This window comes from Thermobia domestica, chromosome 2 (assembly GCF_964235325.1).
Source record: "Thermobia domestica chromosome 2, izTheDome1.hap1.1, whole genome shotgun sequence".
In the NCBI taxonomy this organism is placed as follows: Eukaryota; Metazoa; Arthropoda; class Insecta; order Zygentoma; family Lepismatidae; genus Thermobia; species Thermobia domestica.
In genome coordinates, this window is record NC_137455.1 from 51095793 (window position 1) to 51121570 (window position 25778).

Here is a 25778-nt window from a genome sequence, read left to right on the forward strand (position 1 = left end):
TCATTACCTTTCATAAGACATGGGTATATTTGTGCACCCCTTGAGAAATTTGGGAGGGGTACCTTGGCCCACCCCTTCAATTTTGGAAATTGCCCAATTTCAACATTTGGTATTATAGTACCGGCCCTAACATGTATTATGATAAATTTGGGTGGTCCACCTCGTTCCCTTTTAGGGGCACAAAATTGCCAAAATATAAACGTAAGCAATACGTTGTACCACGTGTTTGGTTTTTGGCTCAATTTATCCCCTTTGATGAGATGTTATTACCTTATATGGTTATATGGTCATGTATAGGGGTCTATTCCCTATCATAAGACATAGGTACATTTGTGCACCCCTTGAAAAATTTGGGAAGGGTACCATGGCCCACCCCTTAAATTTTGGAAATTGCCCAATTTCAACATTGGGTATTATAGTATTGGACCTAACATGTATTATGATAAATTTGGGTGGTCCACCTCGTTCCCTTTTAGGGGTACAAAATTGCCAAATTTTAGTACAACCACATGTTTGGTTTTTTGGCTCATTTTATTCCCTTGGATGAGGTCCTATTACCTTATATGGTTATATGGTCATGTATAGGGGTCCATTATCTATTATAAGACATGGGTACATTGGTGCACCCCGGGAGGGGTACCTTGGCCCACCCCTTAAATTTTGGAAATTGCCCAATTTCAACATTTGGTATTATAGTACAGGACCTCAATATGTATCATGATAAATTTGGATGGTCCACATCGTTCCCTTTTAGGGGTACAAAAATTGCCAAAATATAAACGTTGTACCACGTGTTTGTTTTTTTGGTCCATTTTATCCCCTTTGATGAGATTCTATGATTACAGGGGTTCATTTCTTATCATAAGACATGGGCACCCTTCTTAAATTTTGGCAATGGGGGTCCACTGAAATTGTCCAATTGAAGCATAGTACAGGACCTCAATATGTTTCGGTGGTCCTATTACCAAATTTGTTTAGTACAACCACGTGTTCGGTTACTGACTCAATTAAGGTTATAAGGTATGGATGGGTATCCCCTTTCAATTTGGTAGGACCCTTCGGGTGTAGTACAGTCACGTGATCGATGATTTGGTTTTGATGCGCGACGAGGTCCCTGGTCAATGTTCTCTAGGAATTAGGTGGAAACTTTGAACAAGATTCTTGGCATTTAAAACTTTTTTTTCAACTTTTCAAACTAAAAAAAAATCAAAACAAAAATTGAAACGAAAACTTTTAAACAAAAATCTTGAAACTAAAAAATTTTCAAAACAAAAATTTGAAACGAAAAATTTAAAACAAAAATTTCGAAACAAAAATTTTCAACAAAAAATTTGAAACGAAAAATTTTCAAACAAAAAATTTTGAAACAATAAATTTACAAACAAAAAAAATTTTGAAACGAAAAAATTTTTAAACAAAATTTGAAACAAAAATTTTGAAACAAAAAAAAATTTTTAAACAAAATTTTTGAAACAAAAATTACAAAACAAATTTCAAACGAAAAATTTTCAAATAGAATTTAAATCAAACAGTGATCAGCTTTCACGGTTAACCGTTAAACTTTATCCGGTTTTTAACTATTCGATTAACAAATAAACGGTTTTCAACTATTCGATTAACAAATAAACGGTTTTCAACTATTCGATAAACACATGAACGGATTTTTCCTTTTCACACCAGTGAGTGCAAGAATTGTTGTACTCGCTTTAAATACGCATCATTTTTGAAACAAGGTGTTAGTGTTCATCATGGATACACAGTGGAAACATCCATTTACCTGTATTCTCGCAGGGCCTAGTGGGTGTGGAAAAACGTATTTTGTGAAGCGATTACTGTCACATCTCCCAACCATGATCAATGCAAAATTTCGTAAGATATACTGGTATTATGCAGAATGGCAAGACGTGTATGCAGCAATGCCAGTTCCAGTAGAATTTCACGAAGGACTTCCACGAATGAAAGATTTTCAGCCTCAAGATGGACCACATTTGATTATTATTGATGACCATATGCGAGAAGTGAATAGTGATATTGTTGATATGTTCACAAAAGGATCACATCATCGAAATATTAGTGTGATTTTTATAACACAAAATGTATTTCATCAAAGTAAAGCAAATAGAAATATGAGTTTAAATTGTTCGTATTTGGTGTTGTTTAAAAATCCACGTGACAAGTCACAAATCAAGCATATGAGTTATCAAATCATGCCTGAGCATCCACTGTTTCTACAAGAAAGTTATGCAGACGCAACAAGAAATCCACATGGTTATTTACTGCTGGATCTTAAACAAGATACACCCGATGAAATGCGATTTCGTACAAATATTTTTCCCGACGATTTGCATCATTATGTTTACGTACCAACAAAACATGTTTAAATTATTGTGCATGTGAAAAGAATGACTTAGTCTGTCACGATGTCTCCTACAGTGAAACACGCTGATCTGCTACGTGCTCTGCACAAAGCTAAACCAAGATTGCGTAAAGCTATTATTGCCAATGCAGACGCTTCATTAATTCATAGTATTTGTGAATGTTGTTATAATGTCTTAAAAGGCAATGTTCCACTGACAAGTGTGCAGAAGTCAAGATTAAAGCGTTACAAGAACACGCTCCGCTATCTCGTAGACAATACAAAATCATTGGATAAAAAGAAGAAACATTTAGCCGTACAACAAGGAGGATTCTTACCTGCATTACTTGCACCTATTGTAGGAAGTGTGTTATCCAGTATTTTGTTTAAACAATAAACATCATGGAACATAGCAAGAAGATGGTTTTAGTGCCACCAGAAATGCTTCAACGAATGCATGCATCATCATCCCGTGTGAGTGAAAATCGAGAATCTAATCTCGATCGTGAAATGCAATCTATATTGAATACATCGTATCCAAGTGATGAAGAAAAATGGAATCAGTACAATAGAATATTACAGAAATATCTTTATGTGATACGTAAACAAGAAGAACCAATACCACTTACAATTACATCAATGAAACCTAATGGTGACGTCCCGAATGTTGACGATAGCACGAAACAAGAAATTTTAGCCGCAATACCACAAATGTATCGTAAGAAAGCCGAACTACTATTCCGTCGTTTAAAACAAGATGACGCAATTACGTGGGATCATAAAGGAACAGTGTACATCAACGATAATAAACTACATGGATCCAATATTGTAGATTTAATGTGCGATGTGACTCGACCGAGGAAACATTCTAATCCTCAAGGCTGGGAATTGTTTTGCAACTACCTTGCATCGTCAAACACACCTCAAGAATTGATTGGTAATCCACGAAGATTAAACTATATTGTCAAGCATAATAGTACAACAGCATCTGAAGGATCTGCACCACCAAAACCGGCACCTGAACTATTTTCTTCCGGAGAAGAAGAAGAAGAAGAAGACGATGATGATGTTTTAGAAGTCGGACCAAAAAGAAAACGTATCATTCCACAATGGTCAACGTACAAACCATGAACAAAAAGTTGAAATCCATTTATTACAATCCAGCACATCCTGCATCGTTTTCTACTGCAAAGAAATTATGGCAAGCCACAGGAAAATCTATACCTCTAACCAAAATAAAACTTTGGTTAAACAAACAACCTACCTACACGTTACATCGTCCTGTACGTCGTCGTTTCCGTAGAGATTTTTATCTTGTCAACAATATTGATGATCAATGGGAATGTGATTTAAATGATTTACAATCACTTCAAAACTATAATGACAATTACCGCTATATTCTTACAGTGATTGATGTGTTTAGTCGGTACGGGTGGGCTGTACCACTAAAATCAAAAAGTGCCGAGGATATAGTGAATGCATTTGAAATGATTTTCCAGGAGAGGAAACCAATTGTACTACGTAGTGATCAAGGAACTGAATTTACCAACAAGACAGTACAAAAGTTTCTCAGAAAACACAACGTGCAACATGTTACAACAAAGGATCCAGATATTAAAGCCAGCATCACAGAAAGATTTAATCAGACATTGAAACATCGTATGTGGAAATACTTTACCAAATATCAAACATACAATTACATCAAAGTATTGCCTTTACTTGTAAAAGCATACAATGAAAGTCGGCATTCCAGTATTAAAATGGCACCTGCAAACGTTTCTCAGGACAATTTACTGGAGGTGTGGCATAACTTATACGACAAAAAGCTACAACGTTCAAAACAAGATACGGATTTATCTGTTGGTGATACTGTTCGTATAAGTAAAACAAAACGTATCTTTGACAAGGGTTACCTCGAGAACTGGACTTGGGAAATATTCAGAGTAAAAGCCATTGTACCAAGAAACCCACCAGTGTATCGACTAGAGGATTTAAATCATCAACTTATCGATGGTGTTTTCTACAGAGAAGAATTACAACCAGTACCGCTCCCTTCGACGTTCCTCATCGATAAAATATTACGTACAAGAACAAAAGGTCGCAGAAAGGAGTATCTCGTCCAGTGGAAAGGATATCCTTCCTCATTCAATTCGTGGATCCCTGCAACTTCATTGAAGAAGAAGAAGAAGAATGGAACCTGATCAAGATTTTTACGTTACACTTCCCAGTAATAGTTCCATGGATTATTTTCCAGAAAATACATTGACTTCATATATTACGAAATTACAACGACGTGTAGAGTTTCGCCAGAAATGGGATGTGGCAATTGTAGAGATTCATTATCCACATTCTTTGCTGAACATTAACAGTAAAAACAATAAAATATATTACAAATCATCAAGTAGTAATGATCAGGAACCGTGGAAGGTTGTAACGATCCCTGTACGCTATTATAACAATATACGGGATCTTATTCATGCAATTAATATACATCATAAAGAAACCAATTTATTTATATCTCATGACGCAACTAATAATATATGCCTCATAAGACATCCCAAAAAGGAAATCCATACTTCTGTACAATTGTCACCAAGTGTTAGTTTAATGCTTGGATTTGACCCGAAAAGTGATTTAAAAGATATGGAAAAGGGACAATATACACCGGATGTACGATTAGGCTTACCATCACAAATGTACGTCTATTGTGACATTATTGAATCTGTCATTGTTGGAGATACAATGGTACCCTTGCTACGAATTGTCAACATGGATCCTGTGAATCATACTTTTGGAAGTCATGCAGTACAAATCTTTAATCCTGCACATTATGTTCCGGTGGAAAAAATGAATTTTGAGCAAATACAAATCGATATAAGGGATAGCACAGGTCATCGGATGCCATTCACCTTTGGAACGGTGTGTACAAAACTACATTTCCGTCGGCGTCGTCATGACTGATCCGTATTTGCAATACTACCAAAAACAAGCGTTATCCGGTATCGGCAACGTCTATGTGGGAAGTCCCTATCAAGCAGGACATGGCATTGGAAGTTTCCTTGGTGGCTTATTTCGTTCAGTGTTACCACTTGTGAAGCAAGGCGCTAAAACTGTGGGAAAAGAATTATTAAAATCAGGTGCCAATATGATTAATGATGTTGTGATCTCGAATCAACCGCTGGAAGAATCGTTTCATCAACGTATGCAAGAGGCAAAATCGAATTTACAAGAAAAAGCTAAAAACAAGTTGAAAACTATGCTGGGAAGTGGATATCATAAACGAAAATGGGATGACTGCTCTCAGTTTGAGGTTGACCTTCCAACGATCAACAACACCATCAATCCTACAAAGAGACGTAAATTATCACATAAGAAGAAGAAGAGATCATTGGCATCGTCACCAGATATTTTTGATTAATTCAACGATGGCTTTCTTACATCATCAATCCTGTGAATGTGTAAAAAGTGAATTGGACATTTTTTCAACGTTGCCCACGCAAACCAGTGTTCTGGACAATCGTATTATAGGCTACAAACCAATTAGTTCAATAGCTGAAAATTCACCAATAGAATTTGTAGTGAGTGGTAGCAGTGATGAATATATTGATTTACCACAAACCTTATTATACATCCAAGCACAAATTGTGAAACCAGATGGTTCCTCCTTCATCAATACGGATAAAGCAATTGCACCTGTCAATGATTTTCTAAATGCTATGTTTAGTGAAGTACAAATCTACTTGAACAATAAACTGATTTCATTTCCGTCACATAATCATCCATATCGTTCGTACATGGAAAAACTACTCAATTATAGTGATGGAGCTAAAAATACACATTTACAAACAGCAATGTGGTTTCAAGATACGGCTGGTCATATGAACGCAACCACAAGTGAGAACAAAGGATTTCAACAACGCTATGAACTGACAAAACAAAGTATGAAATTCGATATGATTGGACATCTTCATTGTGACATTTTTAATCAAGATAAATTTTTAATTCATGGAGTGGAATTACGTGTGAAACTTATTCCTGCAAAGCCAAACTTTTGTCTCATGGCCGGTGAAAGTGGTGTCAATGCAAAAATCAATATTCTAGATGCATCGTTGCAGGTGAAAAAAGTCAGCATCAGCCCTAGTGTCAAATTGGCACACAATAAAATTTTACAATCTACACCGGCAAAGTATCCTCTGACAAGGGTTCAAATGAAATCATTTACCATCCCGAAGGATATACAATCCAAAACTATTGATAACCTGTTTATGGGAACATTGCCAAATCGTATTATTGTAGGATTTACATCGAATGAAGCATCCAGTGGAACTATTACCACCAATCCATTTGAATTTCAACATCTAAACATTAATTTCTTTACATTGTACGTGGATGGAAAAGCTGTACCTTCAAAACCATTGCAACCCAACTTTGAAGAAAATCTCTACATTTCATCGTACCACACATTGTTCTCAGGCTCTGGCATACATTTTACCAATACTGGAAATACAATTTCAAGAGCCGACTACAAGAATGGATATACACTGTTTGTATTTGACCTAACTCCCGATTCTTCTGCTGGAGATTGTCACTATTGGAATTTACAACGACATGGAGCCATCCGATTGGAAGTTCATTTCCAAGAGAAATTAGCAGCACCTGCAAACTGTATTGTGTATGGAGAGTTTTCCTCACTCCTAGAGATAGACCACCAGCGCAACATTATCCTGGACTTTTAAATTACAAGGTACGTATACGTTATGTATCATTTCCATTCACGATGTTGAATACATTACAATTAGCTAGTGCTTTACACGGTAGTCCATTATTCAGAAATCATTTTACCGGGGTATTTGCAAGCGATGAGTTGCCCTCACGGATTTCTCTTCCTCTGGCAATGATTGTAAATACAGATCCATCCACAAAACTAGGAAGTCATTGGATTGCAATTTATATTGATCATCGCGGTGTTGGAGAATATTTTGACAGCTATGGCCTTCCTCCTTATGTACCACAACATGTTGCATTCTTAAAACTTCATTGTATGTACTATAAATATAATAATAGCCAAATGCAAAGTCTTGGTTCATCCGTATGTGGCTATTATGCTTATTTTTATTTGTGCTGTAAAGCCCAAGGAAAATCTCTGCGTGAAATTCAATACTTGTTCACAACAGTACCCACGGTTAATGATCGTAGACTGCTGCAATATACCTTCCAGGTAATTTTATCATATTTATCATTGCAAATGTATTGTTTAATCATCATCTATTTCTATACTAATCATCTTTTTCCTTGTTCTTTTTTACAGAATTCACAATACGAAGCTTTGCAAACGGGTGCTATGCTGCAAAACATGGAAACAAATCATCGCAATCAAGAAGAGGAGGCGGTCTAATGAAGAAACCCAGCTCAATATACAAACATTGTCAATAAGAAAGAAAAAGAAGAAACCAGAAAAATGAATAAAATACAATTTATACTTATTTATGTGTTTTTATTGTCCATTCCATATACAACGTTATCAGATTCTCCTAAAGAACTGTGCGATATAAGACGAGAACCCTGGACAAAGTTTCCACCTAATTCCTAGAGAACATTGACCAGGGACCTCGTCGCGCATCAAAACCAAATCATTGATCACGTGACTGTACTACACCCGAAGGGTCCTACCAAATTGAAAGGGGATACCCATCCATACCTTATAACCTTAATTGAGTCAGTAACCGAACACGTGGTTGTACTAAACAAATTTGGTAATAGGACCACCGAAACATATTGAGGTCCTGTACTATGCTTCAATTGGACAATTTCAGTGGACCCCCATTGCCAAAATTTAAGAAGGGTGCCCATGTCTTATGATAAGAAATGAACCCCTGTAATCATAGAATCTCATCAAAGGGGATAAAATGGACCAAAAAAACAAACACGTGGTACAACGTTTATATTTTGGCAATTTTTGTACCCCTAAAAGGGAACGATGTGGACCATCCAAATTTATCATGATACATATTGAGGTCCTGTACTATAATACCAAATGTTGAAATTGGGCAATTTCCAAAATTTAAGGGGTGGGCCAAGGTACCCCTCCCGGGGTGCACCAATGTACCCATGTCTTATAATAGATAATGGACCCCTATACATGACCATATAACCATATAAGGTAATAGGACCTCATCCAAGGGAATAAAATGAGCCAAAAAACCAAACATGTGGTTGTACTAAAATTTGGCAATTTTGTACCCCTAAAAGGGAACGAGGTGGACCACCCAAATTTATCATAATACATGTTAGGTCCAATACTATAATACCCAATGTTGAAATTGGGCAATTTCCAAAATTTAAGGGGTGGGCCATGGTACCCTTCCCAAATTTTTCAAGGGGTGCACAAATGTACCTATGTCTTATGATAGGGAATAGACCCCTATACATGACCATATAACCATATAAGGTAATAACATCTCATCAAAGGGGATAAATTGAGCCAAAAACCAAACACGTGGTACAACGTATTGCTTACGTTTATATTTTGGCAATTTTGTGCCCCTAAAAGGGAACGAGGTGGACCACCCAAATTTATCATAATACATGTTAGGGCCGGTACTATAATACCAAATGTTGAAATTGGGCAATTTCCAAAATTGAAGGGGTGGGCCAAGGTACCCCTCCCAAATTTCTCAAGGGGTGCACAAATATACCCATGTCTTATGAAAGGTAATGAACCCCTGTATACGCCCATATAACTATATAAGGTAATAACACCTCATCAAAGGGGATAAATTAGGTCAAAAACCCCCGAAATTTCAATTTTTGGCAATTTTTTACCCATAAAAGGGAACGACATAGACACCCAATACTGATAGAGGTACATACTATGGTCCTAGGCTACCATACCCAATTTTTAGATTTGGCAATTTCCAAAATTTAAGCGGGGTGGTCCTATGTACCCCTGCCAAAATTTAAGGGGTGGGCCAAGGTACCCCTGCCAAAATTTAGAGGGGGTGGTCCTAGGTACCCCTAGGTCATTGACCCCGGGCCAAGGTCATTGACCTTTGACCTTTGAGCCATTAAGCCATACGTCGACCACTACTACTATAATTCCCTACCGATACAGGGAAAATGTACGTCAGCAAATTACAGATATGTTAAGAGATGGGATCATTAAGCCTTCACGAAGCATTCACCTTAATCCATTACATGTAGTTCCTAAGAAAAATGGTTCTCTACGTGTGGTTTTGGATTTGAGACGCACGAATTGTCATATTGATTTGGAACAAGTGAGGTACCCTCCAGTGGAAGAAATATTAGCCTCTTTACAAGGGAATGCAGTCTTCGGAAATTTAGATCTAGTAATGGCTTATAATCAGGTCGAGTTGCATGAGGATTCGAAACCGTACACGGCATTTAGTTTTGAAGGTCACTTATATGAGTACAACCGTGTAGTCTTTGGGCTTATCAATGGTAGTGCGGCGTTAGCTTCCTGCTTAAATAAAGTCTTAGGTCAAGACTTACGCAGCAACGTGATAACCTACGCTGATGACATCTTGATAATGGGAAAAAATCCGCATGAATACTTGAAGTACTTAGATATAGTTTTAAATAGATTGGAAAGTTCGGGTCTTACTATCAACCTGCAGAAATCGAAATTTCTACAAAATTCTATAGAATTCCTTGGCTACCAAATTGACGCCTCTGGTTTACAGTTCAGTCAATCTAAAGTACAAGCCATAGAGGATCTGCCTGCGCCGCTAAATGTGAAACAGACACGCCAAGTATTAGGGCTCTTCAATTGGTTTCGCAAAGCCATCCCGCGATTTGCTGAGATAGCCCAACCTTTATTTATGATTATAAAGAAAGGAGTACCATGGCAATGGGGTCCGATTCAAGAACATAGTTTTAATAAGTTGAAGGAGAGCGTAAAGCGAAACATCCATTTGAATCACCCTCGATATGACGTTCCTTTCTATGTCCAGTGTGACGGCTCTCAACTTGGAATCTCTGCTGTACTCTGGCAACCTAATCCAACCATTAAGGAACCGGCCGTTATCCATTGCGCTAGCCGTACTTTGAAGAAAGCTGAGAAAGGATACACCACGACAGAAATCGAACTTTTGGCCGTACGTTTTGCGATACAAAAATTTGCTCCATATCTCAGCGGATGCCATTTCATAGTACTTACCGACCATAATTCATTACGATACCTTAACAGTATACAAGGATATAATAACAGACTACTTCGTTGGTCGTTGGAGCTTCAGTCTTATGACTTTGAAGTACAACACATTAAAGGAGTAGATAATGGACCCGTAGATACTTTATCACGTCTGTTTCCTGGAGAAGAACAACATATCTTGTACATCAATGAATTTAAGGTCTTACAGGATGAAATAGCTACCATTTCAATGGAAGATCTAAGAGAACATCAAATGAATTATCATGAATACAACCAAATCATGAAACATTTGTCTTCATGCAGTGAGGGATGTAATTGCCCCAAACAATGGAATTCCAGATTTAAATTATCCAACGGAATTCTACTTATTAAAGATTTTAAATTCAAGTCTAGAAACAAAATTTGCATTCCACCTACGCTGACAACCCGTATATTAAAAGCCTATCACGACGATTTCGGTCATTTTGGTTATGTGAAAGTATGTGCCTTGATTAATAAATCTTTTTATTGGAGAGGAATGAGAGCTCAAATCAAAAATCATATCAAGGACTGTATTGAGTGTATGCGAATCAAACATAACTACCAGGCTGTACAAAAACCTATGCTCTCAATAACGCCAGAGAGACCACACTCATTTTTATCTATCGATTTATATGGACCGTTACCACGAGCAGCTACCGGAGAAACTTATCTACTTACTACTATGGATATCTTTTCGCGTTATGTAGTAGCTTATCCTCTACGTAGAGCAACTTCCACTGCTATCATAAATAAAATCTTGAACGTATATATTCCACATTGTGGTCCTATTGAACACATATTATGTGATAATGGTTCACAGTTCAAAAGTGATGTGTTTATCAAAGCAATGAACAAGGCTAACATTAAAATTCATTTCGTAACTCCGTACCATCCTAGCAGCTCTGTCGTAGAAAATGTGCATCGTAATTTTGGTATGTTGTTTCGACACTTCTGTAAAGATAAACATGCCGAATGGATTAAGCATGTCAATCAAATCACGTATCTTTTGAATCATTCGATATCAGACACTTTGGGCGTGTCTCCTGCTAATGTACATAACGGTTCTGATTTGATTTTCCCTGTGGAACAACATTTTAATGTCAAGTTAGAAGATTCGACAATCGTAGATTCTTCAAGTTTAGTGAATATGGTAAAAATCCGAAGACACAACAAATTTTTGAAACGTAATTCTCAATTAGAGTCTTTACAAGAAGGAAAATATCGGATCAAGATCAATGACTTAGTTTTTGTTAAACAACATCCACAAAGTAATGCGTTGTTAAAGAAAATTTACAAATTTTGTGACATTTTCTCAGGTCCTTATTTATGTTTCAAGGAAATAAACCCTAAAGTTTTTGAATTGTTAAACGCTAAAACGGGTACATCAATTGGACTTCGTAATATAGATGAATTGAAGGTTTGGAGGCCTACCCAATATACAAGAGAAAAATGGATGCGTTTAGTGAAAAGACTAGTTGCACCTGACATTCTTGCTCAAATTAATAAGAATGGAGGAGACTAAAAGAAAAAATAAAAGGGCGTCTTCTGTTTGTGTAAAAATAGATTTATTTTCTTCCTTTTGTTCGTCCGAACGTAGGTTACGTTTAATTTTTGATTTTTTTACTTAATTTAATTTTCTTTAATTCTCATTAACCAATGATAATTTTCAAATGATTTTAATTCTGTCTTGTTAATGTGAAGAATTATAATTTGATTCATAATTGATTAAACACAAAGGTTATTTACATTATATTGATCTGTGTTGAAACTTTGTTGTCAAAGATGAATATTAATGTAATGAAAGATTTATTATAAATGTATCTATATGTAGGAAATTTAATGAAGATACATACGAGGGGCGATCAAAATGTAAAGGACATAAGTAATAGAATACCATTATTATAAACGGACCAGTGGTTCTTAAATATAAAAGCCAAGCTCGCTTGTAACTTTTATATTCAGTCCCATCGTCGGGCGACATTTTATACAACGAGATACTTTGTATCGTTTAATAATTATCTGTATCTGGGGCAGAAAGTGCTTCTATACAAGCACTATACTTGATATAATGCTAATTAAAAAAATAACAAAAGAAGAATGTTTTTAATATATGTAAGAAATATACATTATTGTATAATTGGTTGCTATGTAGTTGTTTATGGATACCTAATCAACATGTATGTTTGCAAGACAGTTTGTGTGAAAATACGTTAAAAGAGAATCAACTAATAAATTATTTAATACTCATCATCGACTTGTAATTTCGATAGAAAAGGTGAAAATACTAGTGGATATAATTACTGAAGATATTTTAATGTGCAAACAATTACTGCCACTAAAGATTTACTTATATTATTAGCCGAACCAGGTTGACGACTACCTTTGGTGAATACGAGAAGCCTTATAGAACGAAATTTTTGTCTGTCCTTCTGTCGATAAGTATCAGAGAAAAAATGATAAAAACTAGAAAGAAGTGGATTTATTATACGGACACCACGTCACAATATTTCTCTATAGATCTCCGCCCTTATTTCTCTATTGAAACGGGAAGGGATAGAGGCGGGCCGCGGTGGCTCATTGATAGAGCGTTCACCTCTGGTGCATGGGTTCCTTGGTTCGATCCCAGCTCGCATCAAGTAAGATTTATGGCGGACAAATACCGTGTGCGCGGGTTTTCTTGGGGTTCTTCCGTTTCCTCCCATTTTCTTCATTCCACTATTTCCTTCATTTCTCATCATCACCGTCTCCTTTAGCCTAGCCGGCATAATCGAGGGACGTAAAACAAAGATTTCATTTCATTTCATTGAAGAGGTAGAAATTCTACTTTCGGTTTCAATATTGATCCTCATAGTCGATAGTGTAAAACCGTATAGATATATATATCAGTGAATAAAATCAGCATTACTAGTGCGGCATAAACTGAAGTGTCCATTTTTCTGAAGGCATCCAGAAGTGTGTTGCTGTGATATAACTAATAGAATATCTCCATGAATTTGTTTGTTGCAAAAAATTAATGCATGATTTTGGGTACCTTCATATTGATACATTACTATGGTCAAAAACATTGTATCTGTAGGTCTCGTTATGTTCATTGAAAGTTCATATTCTAGAATTTTCGGTTATCTACGCCGTTCGAATTACCTATGTAATATCGTGTACTTTCATGCCTAAGAAATACTTGATAGGATGTGAAAATACGATTTTCGTCAAAATATACTTCAACAAATTGTAAGTCGGTTGCAGAGGTACACGAACAGTTTAGAACATTAATGAAATATTTAAGTTTTACTTTCCGCGGTTGTATCGACTAGGCTAAAGGGGACGGTGAAGATGAGAAATGAATGAAATGATGGAATGAAGAAAGTGGGAGGAAACGGGAGAACTCCGAGAAAATACACGAGCACGATGTTTGTCCACCACGAAGTCCACACGGCGAGAGCTGGGATCGAACCAGGGACCCCAAGCACCGGAGGTGAACACTCTACCACTGAGCCACAGCGCCCCCCAGAATGTAAGGAAACCTTCTAATAATATATCTATATCGTAAAATGTCATAAATAGTGTGGAACGGGAGCAGATAAAATTTTTAGTACTTTTCTCCCAAATCTAGTACTTTTTTTCTGAATAGGATAGTACGAAATATTTTGCTGGGTGGCCACACTGGCTCATAATGACTTTATCCGCTCAGCAATCAAAAGCTCTTATATTACCGTGATAAATACTATTGTTTCTATTTGATAGAACTGTGGTAATAAGCATGTTCTTTTCTTTCTTCGCTTAGTTCTGTTCAGCTTTAGGTAGTATATAGCAGTTTGAAATTGACGTTCAGTCACGCATTGGTTTCGCAATAACTCACATAGCTACTGTAACGTATTTCTGACATTTAAATATAAGTATTACAAGTAGTCTATACCAAGCATAAAGTCAAGCATATCTATCAAGCTCATTAGCAATTCGAGCATTATATCAATTTTAAACTTATCATTCACATCAAATGATTTCAGTAATCATAGATGAAACCAGCCATTTGAACATACTAGAAAATGTTGAACGATATGTGTGTGAAGGGAATAAATTTCAATAACATCTATTTTAAATCCATTCCATGAATAAAGAGTATACTTTAATATTTAATAAAATACAATATTAGTAGAGTGACTATCCCTAATGGCCAAACGACGATTTAACTGGTAACACTGATTTGTCGTCTGAAAGTGAAACAGCCTTTCCGATGAGGAATTGCAAAAACTAAGAAATCGAGTCGGTAATCAGGATTGGAACCCGAGGTACGCTAATGGATATTCAGAGTTGTCAGAAGCTACTCGTACTAGTATTTGGTGACATTTCAACAATAGCTAAAAATCAATATAAAAAAATCGATAAAATTTTATTTCACGTTCTACAAACATTGAAATTATATACTACATTTAATATTAGGAATTTCTCATTTCAGAAATATGAAATTCCTACCTTTTCAGATTTTAGAAACAGTATTCATTTCAAAACTACGATATCACTCAGCAACACAATCGCGTCAAAGGAAGACCGCTGCTCTAAATTTATATACTTTGGAAGTCTACCGTCAGGTATATTTTAGGACATGAAACGAAATTTACTTTTCCTCATATAAAACACAAGAAGTCCAAACTTTTTTATTTTATTTTAGCCATTAGTAACAATTAGACGGAAGTCCTATGTAGTTGTTTAAATATTTCACATAAAACCAGCTGCATTATTTATTGTGTACGGCAGTCGAATTGACGTTTGAAGATGAGTGCTGACCTCACGTTCACCAATCTGCTTACAGAGATCCACTTGTGAACGTTGTGATGTAGAAGTCTGAGTCGGCCGACCTGCTGCATGTTTTGTGTGAGACAAGATCCTTGTCAACTTTGCAATATTCGTCAACTTAAACCTAATTTCTCACTGGTAATTTGTTAACAGCGCCACGCTCTTGTTGGTTTACATCAAACATCAATTCGTGTGTCGCGTTGTATAATAACCTGAAGGCAAATTAATTGTTTCCGACTTATGAGGTAAAATAAAGCATATTAATCATCATGCGCATCATTGACTACTTTATTTTATTTTTATTTTTAGTATTTTTATTATTTTTTAAAACTTTTTTTTTCAGCTACGCGGGCTTGTTTGGGTATAATAATGGTGGTTCTTATGATGCAGATCCGTCTCCATACTTAGGATCTTGTTTTCGGTCCTTGTCAGATGGTAATATATGTTGCTGAATGTCTTCACCATACACAAATACTGGAAACTAAAATTTAGAAGCACATGATTGGCAGGATGATATAATAAAGATGAATAGTAAAACATAATGTGAATTTAATATCCTCTTATTGTTACCAATTTTATTTCTTACATAAGCATTTGTACTTATTTTTTATTTTGTAAATAAAAAACAATTGTTACGTTACAATAATGTATTTCTTGTAAGGAAATAAACGTTTAACATTTTTTAAACTTTGTTTACATTAGAAGTTACGTATTTACATTAGCAATATGCTTTATGTAGTTACTCAAATTATACCGTGATTGATTCTTCTGACTGATTCTTCAACATCTAGATTAATAAATCTGATAGATATGATACCAAATGATTCTTCTGACTGATTCTTCAACATCTAGATTAATAAATCTGATAGATATGATACCAAAATATTCAGTAAGATGTGTCTTATGCACGAAATTTGTAATTCGCCCACAAAGAAATGCTTGGTTGTCACCTATAAACGAAGCAGCCTGTGCGGTGAAGAATTGCAGAGCTTCGAACTTGAGCTACATTTGATACTTGTATGGTTACCATGAAAACTCGACCACACCTTTTATTTCTCAACATCGTGCAACTATAGTATTCAACTCTACTATAGTACTATATATTATTTAATATAAATATATTAAGTGCTGTAGTGTATGAGTAAGCAAATTAGTGTGTTTTTACATGCCCTTTGAAAATACAGGAAAAGAAACTGTCCCTCCTTGCCCTCTGCTACAAGTAGCCATGCTTATCAATCAATATTTTCTGTGCTTAACTTAGAAGAAACAATATATAATATCTGAGAGAGTTCGCATGTCCGAGAGTGTTCACACTTCGTCTTTATCTAGACATTGCACTAACATTTTGGTACCCCCTCATACGTAAAAAAAGATCGTTCAGTCCAACATTTTTAAGAAACAGAAAGGAATTGTTCGCTGGCCGTTTCGTAGTTTTTGACTTCCCATTAGCCGCTGTTGGAAAATTGTGTAAAAAGAAATGGGTAATTGGGAATAATTTATTACATTTATATCATTGAAATTGGTTATTGGTAGCACAATCAAAGTTCTGCTATACATTTCACTGATTGTCCAAACAGCACTTTTGTGCTGGAATATACAAGGTGTTTCAAAAATGAAAAAAGCAAATCAAATATGTTGTTTTTGCCACAAGTGTTCGATGTGAGCACAATTCGCCAAACGGCACACATCGAGTCGATAGTCGTTCTTCCCAAACCTTGATCAGTGTGTTTGGAGTATTTGTTGCAACAATTGCTTCAATCCTCTTTCTTAAATATCTCAGTCTCCTTAAAATTCTCCACACAGACGTCACTGGAGCTGCTAATTACGACTAGCCTTTCGAATTGATGTCTCAGGACTGTGTGAAAGACTCTCTCACTCGATCAACACATTGTTCAGTTACTCTTGGTCCCTTCGTACTCTTCCCTTTACACAAATAGTCTACGTTTCCAAACTAATGGTACCATCTACGTATGTTATTATCACTTGGTGGATTACAAACTACAGATTCAGTCTTTGCAAAATGTAAAACACAAAACCCTTTCTGCTCACTAGTCGCCATCTTTGCTACTATAGTATTCGCTCCGAGTCGTGAAGCTTAACCTATCGATTTCACCACCCAATAGAACGCGAGGGTGTGTTCCAATCGTCAGCCCCCACCCATCATTTTTTTCCGTCTCTTGAGCTACACGGAAAACATTTCCCGAGAGTACAGTCTTGTCGGATTGGCGCTAAGTTCCGTTTTGTTAATTGTTTTTGGTGCGTTATATTTTCGTTGTTACTATTCGTGTTATTGTTACCGTTTTAGAATAATTGTTACAATGGTTGTTGTTGTGCAGTGTTATTATTGGTAATTTTTAAATGCTTTTTAAAGTACTCATTTACTATCTCTTCAAAGTTTGGCAACATTGTTGGTGAATTTCAGCTGTTTGACGTTTCCCAAGTGTGCACTCGGGAAGCGGCTCCACGAATTATACCGGAGTTTTCCGATGCATCAAGCAAAATATTGCTATGATTGGTTTAGAGGCCAAGCTTCACAACTGGGCGCGAGTACTATAGCGCTATTTAACGGTAGACAGAAGAAACAGTGCATGCGAATGTGTGCGTACAAAACTGTTTGAGTTGTTCTTTCATTTGATATATTATATATAATTGTAAGTTAATTGTAATAAATACTACAAAGCCTTAAAACTCCCATCTTCATTTTGAAACACCCTGTATATTTACCATTTTAAAGACTTTAGAATTATCTTCTCACATTTGACCTGAACGGAATAGCAGGTTCGCTGTATGCGGTGCTTTGCTAGAGACATAACTGGAGGCAATCTGTAGGACTGTGCAAATGACAGGCAAGGAGGCAATTACCATACAAAGGCTAGCTGCGGTGAAAACAAAAGAGAAGACAATTCGGATTGCGGTTGAAAGTAAAGATCAAAAGGAGAAGTGGCCCTTTGATCCTTTTGTTGTTTTGCTTCCATGAGTAATGACAAAGAAAGATAGAAATCGAAAAATTTCAGATTTGTTTTTCTCTTCTCATATTCTCAATACATTTTCAAACGGTTCGGTTTCTTAATATTTGAGACGAAAGAGCTGCTAATCTGATATTTCTGTTTCTGTCTTTTAAGGTCTTTATGCACAATGCCATTTTTCATGTGCAATATAAATATCCATGGGCATTGCTCAATACAAATTAGGTTGTAAAATCAAATGAATTGGGAGAGCTCAAGAACAGATTGCGTACAATGTTTTCATAGTATAGGAGGGCCTTCATTCTATTATATAAACCGAATGTGAGTTTCTGTCTGATTATAATTCGCAATAACTACAGAAGCAAATGTCATGATTATCAACCTTAAGCTCCATAAGGATCAAATGATATTAAATTGATTAAAATGCATATCGAGGCCGCGGTGGAGTAGTGATAGAGCGTTCATCATGAGATCCCTCGTTCTATCCTAGCTCCCTCCAAGTTGGCTTTGTGGTGGACAAACACAATGAGTTCTATCAAGGTTTTCCCATTTCCTCCCATTTTCGTCATTCCACCATAATCACCCATCTCATCATTACCGCCTCCCTTAGCCTAATCTTGGGGTGTCAAACAAAAAAAAAATCTATATCCCAAGGGGCGAGCCTGGGAGATATAATTATGCGAAAATTGAGTGGTTACATGCAAAATAATAATAATAATAATAATAATAATAATAATAATAATAATAATAATAATAATAATAATAATAATAATAATAATAATAAGTGAAAACGATCGATATTAGCCTTCAATCTATAGTTTACGGCGTAGCTGAGATGAATAGTGACACTCCAGGTCCCGCTTAAGTCCAAGTTTAGCCTCTATCGACATTGAAGGTTAGGGTGGAGGTGGAAAGGGGTGGCATGTAAAAATAATAGGAAACGAGAGACATTAGTGCCCAATTATTAGCTTTCGGGATCACTGAGATGAAGTGACATCGTCGATGCTGTTGAAGTCCGAATTCTCCCCCACCCCTTCCGTCTACAAGGGTTGAATAAGAGGTTGGAAAGGGATGGCATTGCGGATTTTTATCAAACATTTTCGTTGTAATGCATATCTTAAGGGGAGAAAGGGGATTCAAATATTCCATAAATTTATTCTCCCCTTACAAAGAAGGGGTGTTTCAGCTTGACTACATATACCTAGGTATAACTAATTTATGTAGCAGCGGAATTGACATTTGACCTTGAGAATAACTTTTCTCCCCGTATATAGTACTTTTGATAATGTTATGATGTTAAAGTCCACTTCGACATGCACACTGTATATTCGTAGTGAGACAAAAACGTGTCGCAATATGCGCTCAACGGAAGTTGATTTCTACTGGAGATTTGGCAATAGTGCGTCACTCTACTGCAGGGCCGTGCCGTGGAAAATCAGCGCCCGGGGCGAGAGTACACGACGGCGCCCCCATACATATATTCCAAGCATTTTTCCTATCTTTTTTTCCTTATTTCTCCCGAATTTATCGCCCCCCTTACCTCGGCGCCTGGGGCTGTTGCCTCGCTCGCCCCCCCTCCACGGCACGGCCCTGCTCTACTGTTAGTTCATGCCCAGTATAGTAAGCCTACGTACCTGAGAATGTTTTGCTTCAAATCTCACAGTCATTCATCCTGATTAAAAAGTCTCTCGGTTTGTCCTCAGTTCTACCAGACAAATGTCAGGGTGTATGTTCAATACATAGATCATGGCTAACTTTCATTATGAACAAAGTTTTGTCTTTCTATATTGATTTTTCCAGCCCAAAATGTCGTTTTGAATATTTGAAATATGTGAATATCATAAATCCTTCAGCAATTCATTTATAAAAACGACTATAAAACTAAAAGAATTGATGGAAAAACAAAAATCCATGTAATTTAAGGAAACTTTATGATTCATTTTTAAAAAGTTTCAAGTTCACTTTTTCTTTTTCTTTATTTTTTTTCTTTTTTACAGACTGCCAAACATCATGAAACAACATACGAGTTTTACACCAAAAATCCTGTTACATCTAATTTACCGGTCATTTCATTCATTCTAATCATCCCCGTCTTCTTTAGCCTGTGGGTCGTAAAACTGAAAGAATTCATTTGTAATTTATCAGCTCCTTTACGATTTCCTTTTTTCTTTTTCTTCTTTTTTTTTTAAACCTGAAAACTATCACGAAACAAAATAGAATAATAATTCTGTTACTTCTAAGTTATCAGATTTTGTTGCAAATTTATGATATATAAGAGTACAGAGTTTGGTTTATTAATGTGTCAGCTTACTAATGCCAGAAATACTAGAACCAATTCTTAAACAGGTACTTCTACTATGCTTTCATGTTATCTGATTACTATAATTTGGTGTTTGTTATATGATCCATGTTTATTTATCATATATGATGTCTATAGCTATACAATATTGTTACATATTGTAATGTGTAGCGTCACTGACAATAAAAAGTAGGTAGCGTGTATGCCTTTTGTGCATATAGTTCTGCGTTCGATTCCCACTGGAAGAACACAAAAATATAATTTCACAATCATTCAGTTTCATTAACACCCATTTGTTTGTTGTTTTATTTTTTTTTTTAGTCTTAAGGTCATAACTGTATGACGTTAGACTGAGAAAATGATTTCAAGTTTTTTTTTTTCAAGTGGCAACATTTTGTCGAACCCTGTATATACTAGACGAAACCTTCACTCAGTAACTATTTTCTTCGGTAAACAAACTTATACACCACCCAGTATTTTTACGTACCGACTGTCGGACATTTTATACCCATTCGAGACCTAGTAATCAATCGTAGGTATACCTAACTAACACATTTCATTACAAAGTACCGTATTATTTAACATGCCTGCCAACTTTACTGAAATATGATTTCATGCAATTTCAAGGGTTCTCTAAGAAGACCACTTGTTGCTTACTAAAGTAGAGGATTTCGTTTCTCCAGCTTCCCTATGCCTCACTCCTTCCCTTGAGTGGAGGGAGTTCACTTAAAGAAAATCGCTGAGAATAAAGGGAGAAAGAAGGATGCTGGTTTCCATGGAGACGGCAGATTCTGCCTCAGGGTAAAGATGACACAGTATTCTTGTTAGCAGAAGAAGAAGATGGAAGGCAATTGGTTGAAAAAAGAAGAGGAAGAGAGCTGAAGGCTAGCTGGAAAAATTAAATCACTTCAGATACGAAGAAGGAAAGAAATTGGTGATACACCGTTGTCCATTAAGTGAGGCGAAAAGAATCCATCACTTTTTTTCTCTCTCGATCTTTCGTAATAGTTTTCCATCACATCACGTTAACACTCTTACAGCTGCTCTATAAATTTATCGAATCATCATTTGAACTTACGTAGACTTAACACTATTCATACATGTAGTTAAACGACTATGAAAAGTACATAATGAAGCGAAAGTTTTCCTCCATCGAAAACTAAATAAACTATTTTTTCTTAGGCTAGCAATATCTCCTTTCTTTCTAGCATTTAACCAGAGTATTAACAATATGACTTTTTATGAGACGGAGCCTTTTATATATATAATAAAACAGCTTTTGGGGGGAGGAGGACGGAGATTTTTCGTATTTTGAATTGATGACTTCTCTTATTCAAGTAGAACTTTTACAATATTCATTACTTATGAGTTCTATGTTCAGTTCGAAACTGGATAGATTTTCGTACTGGCATTTCAGTGGTGTTCACCAAATGTAAGGTATGCAACCCACAATTACCAGGACGATCATGTTGGTTGCCTAACCACCTTGCAATATACCTGAAAGTATACAGCTAGGTTAGTGGTTTTCAACCTAATCCTCCTCTTTTATCATATTCTCAATCCCCATTTTATCACATCCTCTTACCAGCAACCGCTTTATAATTTCTGGTTTGTAATAAGCTTGTGTGGGATTCTTAATATACCTATCGCGGAGATCTCACAATATCCATCTATTTCTATAATAAGAGAATCCATTTCTTCTATATACCTAGTGGATATAGTAACTTCCCTAAAAGCGAATGGATTAAAACCAAATTTGATCAGTTCAAATTTGATGATTCATTCATATTACAAATATCGAATCCGATCTTTCATACTGTTTCAAAATGGAGACCGTTTGAACATTTTAAAACTGCATAACTCCCTTAATTTTGGGTCATATGATAAAAAAAAAATAGTCATTTCTAATTCTGGTAAAAAAAAACTCGAAAAGGGGCAGTTGGGATCAAACGATCTAGAAGTTCAAAAATTATAGAACATAATGGAACCCCTTCGAGTTAAGCAACTAAAACTACTCTACTGTGTTGCAAGTTGCATATTGTTCGACCAGTGAGGGATAAAAGGGCTCTTTTGCTAATAGATTATAAAATTATGGATTATACACAAGATGCAACTTAATACGTAAACATTATACAAATTGGAACTTGTATAAAATATTCTTTTAGTCTTCAATTATTTAAAAGAATTAATATAAAGTTATTTCTATTAACACCAACATAAAATTAAGAAACTTCTAATTAATATTATTTTAAAGATACAAGTACTATACTGGTATTAACATTAACATTAAAACAAAAGAGATTATAGATTCCTAGTTCGATTCCCGGTGGGAAGTCTCGGTCGAAAAAATGTGGAACCTTTTCCAGGTCAGGCACCCTGAGTGAGGTTTTCTTGGGTTTCCTCATTCACATCAGGAAAATGCCGGAATGGTACCTAACATATAGGTCCCAGGCCGCTTCCTTCCCTTTCCCCGAATAGTGTGATCGCCAAGGGACATGATCCCTCATACATGATGGTCTAACATGGCCATAGATGCCGAAAGCCCAAAATTTTTGTTCCTAAATCCTAAAAGAATCAATTTGCTTTCGAAGCTTATAAAAGGGTAAGGTGGTCCTAGAACAACCTGACTAATAAAAGAACCACCCCTCTTGAAGAAAAGTTTGAGAGGAAATTCAAAGATCTATAACCTTGTATAGTATATACATCTCTTATCATATTTGTTTGTCTTTGAGTCGCTCAATCATCTTTGCGCTTGTTTACAACTGTTTAGAAAGCAATAGTTTACCTTATTTTATGTTACTTTTTTTTTTTAATACTACACAACGGAAACAACGTTCTGAGGAATTCGAAAGTTTCATTAAAAGGAGTTTCGGTTGGATTCATTTCATTAACACTTCACTGAGTTAGAAATGAAAAATAAACAAAAGCTATATTTAAAAAGTTAATTAATTCAATGATAGTTAAGAAGTCTCTGAGGATATTTCATGATCAAGATAATCACCTACTTTCGAATTAAAATGGTCTTACACAACAGAGATTAACTACTTATTATTACGATTACATTGCATTTTCCACCTGGATATGTTACACTTATACATCATGGAATTTAATGCTAAAATGTGCATTTTTTTTTTCAAATACCTACAATCATAATGTATCTTGCCATCAGGGCCGGATCAAGGATTCTCTGAGGGGGTGCACCAATAACTACCAGTACATTTAGGCCTAAATTATTTTTTTTTATTTTTTTTTATTTTGCCTTTAGGAATTTGTGATGTGAATAAGGAAATCCTTTGGAAATGCTAAGTATCTGCTCTCGATGAATTCTTTACCTTCAACGTTCAGAAAATTGACTTAAACTATTGATTTTGCAAAACTCACTGCTAGCTTCTCACTTTAGGTACTGTATATTTACAACGAAAGCGGGTGCACGTGCACCTTTGCACCCCCTTAAATCAGGCCCTGCTTGCTCTTCCTACCGGATCCAACCAACCTTTCTCCTTTCGTTCGGTTTGTGTTGACAGAATTGTTGACAATTGTTCGAGTATTAACAGAATACTCATACCTATCTCTTACGGATTCTGCTTTTACCAGAAAAATAACAGTACTACTGGTAATGATAAAGCAGTTTTTGTTCTTATTGAGAACACTATGTGCGTGTGGATTATAAAAAGTTCTTCACCCTTCTTTGGAAAGCCATTCTGAAGATGTGTAAAACTTGTATCAGGCGTTGTTATTGGCACAGAGTATGTTTTAAGCTTTCTCATTGGCTAGGATCTAACTCAACTCTTCCTACTAGAAAAATGACTTGGCATTATGATATATCTACTTAATTTGTTTTCTACAGCATTATCCTTCATTTTTACAGTGAAAGCAAGACTCAATGACAAAAACCTCAAGAAAAATACAACTAATAGGAGAGTGAAAATTAAAGTTTGTATCAAAATACTTTAGCTTGGGTTTTCGGTGTGCTTAGCGCATGGAACTTCTTGCCCCATGTAATTTTCGCCCATGAATCTGTACAATACTCTAGTAAAGTCACTGTTAGTTAATTAAAATAATGAACTTGTTCTGTGACATATATTTTCCATGCGCTCCATTAAACATTATAAGCATCATGCATTGCTCATGGAAGAGCAAGGAGACTCGGGAGCTATCGTCAGGATGGCCGAGCGGTCTAAGGCGCCAGACTCAAGTGGAAACTTACCTGTGTTAAGGTAATGAGGAATTCTGGTCCTCTTATGAGGGCGTGGGTTCGAATCCCACTCCTGACACTTTATTTTAGGGTTTAAAAGAAAATTATTTTCCAAAATTAGAAGTTGTTTGATAAGGTAACTTGATATTGCAATTGGATGCACCTTACTTAATAAAACGAGCCAATTTTCCTGATTGTTTTTAAATTTTCTATGGATATTATTTTATGATATCACGATTTTTATATCTCGTGGATGTTAATTAAGTTACAACTATAACACATTCGAAGAAGAGCCTTATTGATCTGCTTAAGTTCTTTAAGAAATTTTAATAATAGGAAAGCATCTCGGTCCATGAGAAACGTTAATTCCTAATAGTTCAAAGTCGCTGCTCCGCTATGTGCTGTGCCGTCCCGTCTCATGCCAATAGATGGTGCTAGCGTGCAGCCAATTTGTAGATTTAAAATTATTATGACAACAATTGCAACTTATGAACTGCGTTTTTGAATTTAATCATTTAGAAATGGATATTGATGATGCTGAACATGAATCTGGTTAGTTATTTATTGTCAATATGTGCCTTATTAAATGTAAATAAGGTTGTAATTACTAACATAAAATGCATACCGGTATTAAGCACAACATAATTTAGTAAGAAGCAACAGGAACATAGTATATAAACTACAGACAGTTGTTACGGTTTACCTTTAGAACATTGCAATATATAACAAGGTTTACCGCCAACTCACATGAAGTACACTATCATTAACCATATTTAAATTTGAGCATTAATATTATGTGTGTGTAACTGCAAGTTAATTGGTGCCAAACTAAGAGAAGTAAGTTAAATGCATTAACGATTTGAACTTTTAATTAAGCACGATTTTAACTTATTGAGCAAAGAGGACAGAAGGCTTCGAGGAAACAACTGATATAGTTGATGTTAAAAGCTTTATTGAATGTTTTTATGCTGTACTTGGAT

General features: G+C 35.8%; 1 protein-coding gene and 1 non-coding gene across 2 annotated transcripts in view; both read left to right on the forward strand.

Annotated features, from left to right (window-relative positions):
• The window catches only part of LOC145679676 (uncharacterized), a 43274-nt gene extending 27259 nt beyond the window's left edge, over positions 1-16015 (forward strand). The window contains exon 4 of the mRNA XM_081750250.1: positions 15682-16015. Within this exon, the coding sequence (XP_081606376.1) occupies positions 15682-15790 (109 nt within the window). The 3' untranslated portion in view covers positions 15791-16015. The remainder of the gene's footprint in view (positions 1-15681) is intronic.
• An 8746-nt stretch (positions 16016-24761) lies between these two features.
• TRNAL-CAA (transfer RNA leucine (anticodon CAA)) lies at positions 24762-24877 on the forward strand. The gene is made up of 2 exons: positions 24762-24799; positions 24832-24877. It is a non-coding gene; the product is annotated as a tRNA-Leu (tRNA).
• The last annotated feature ends 901 nt before the right edge of the window (positions 24878-25778 follow it).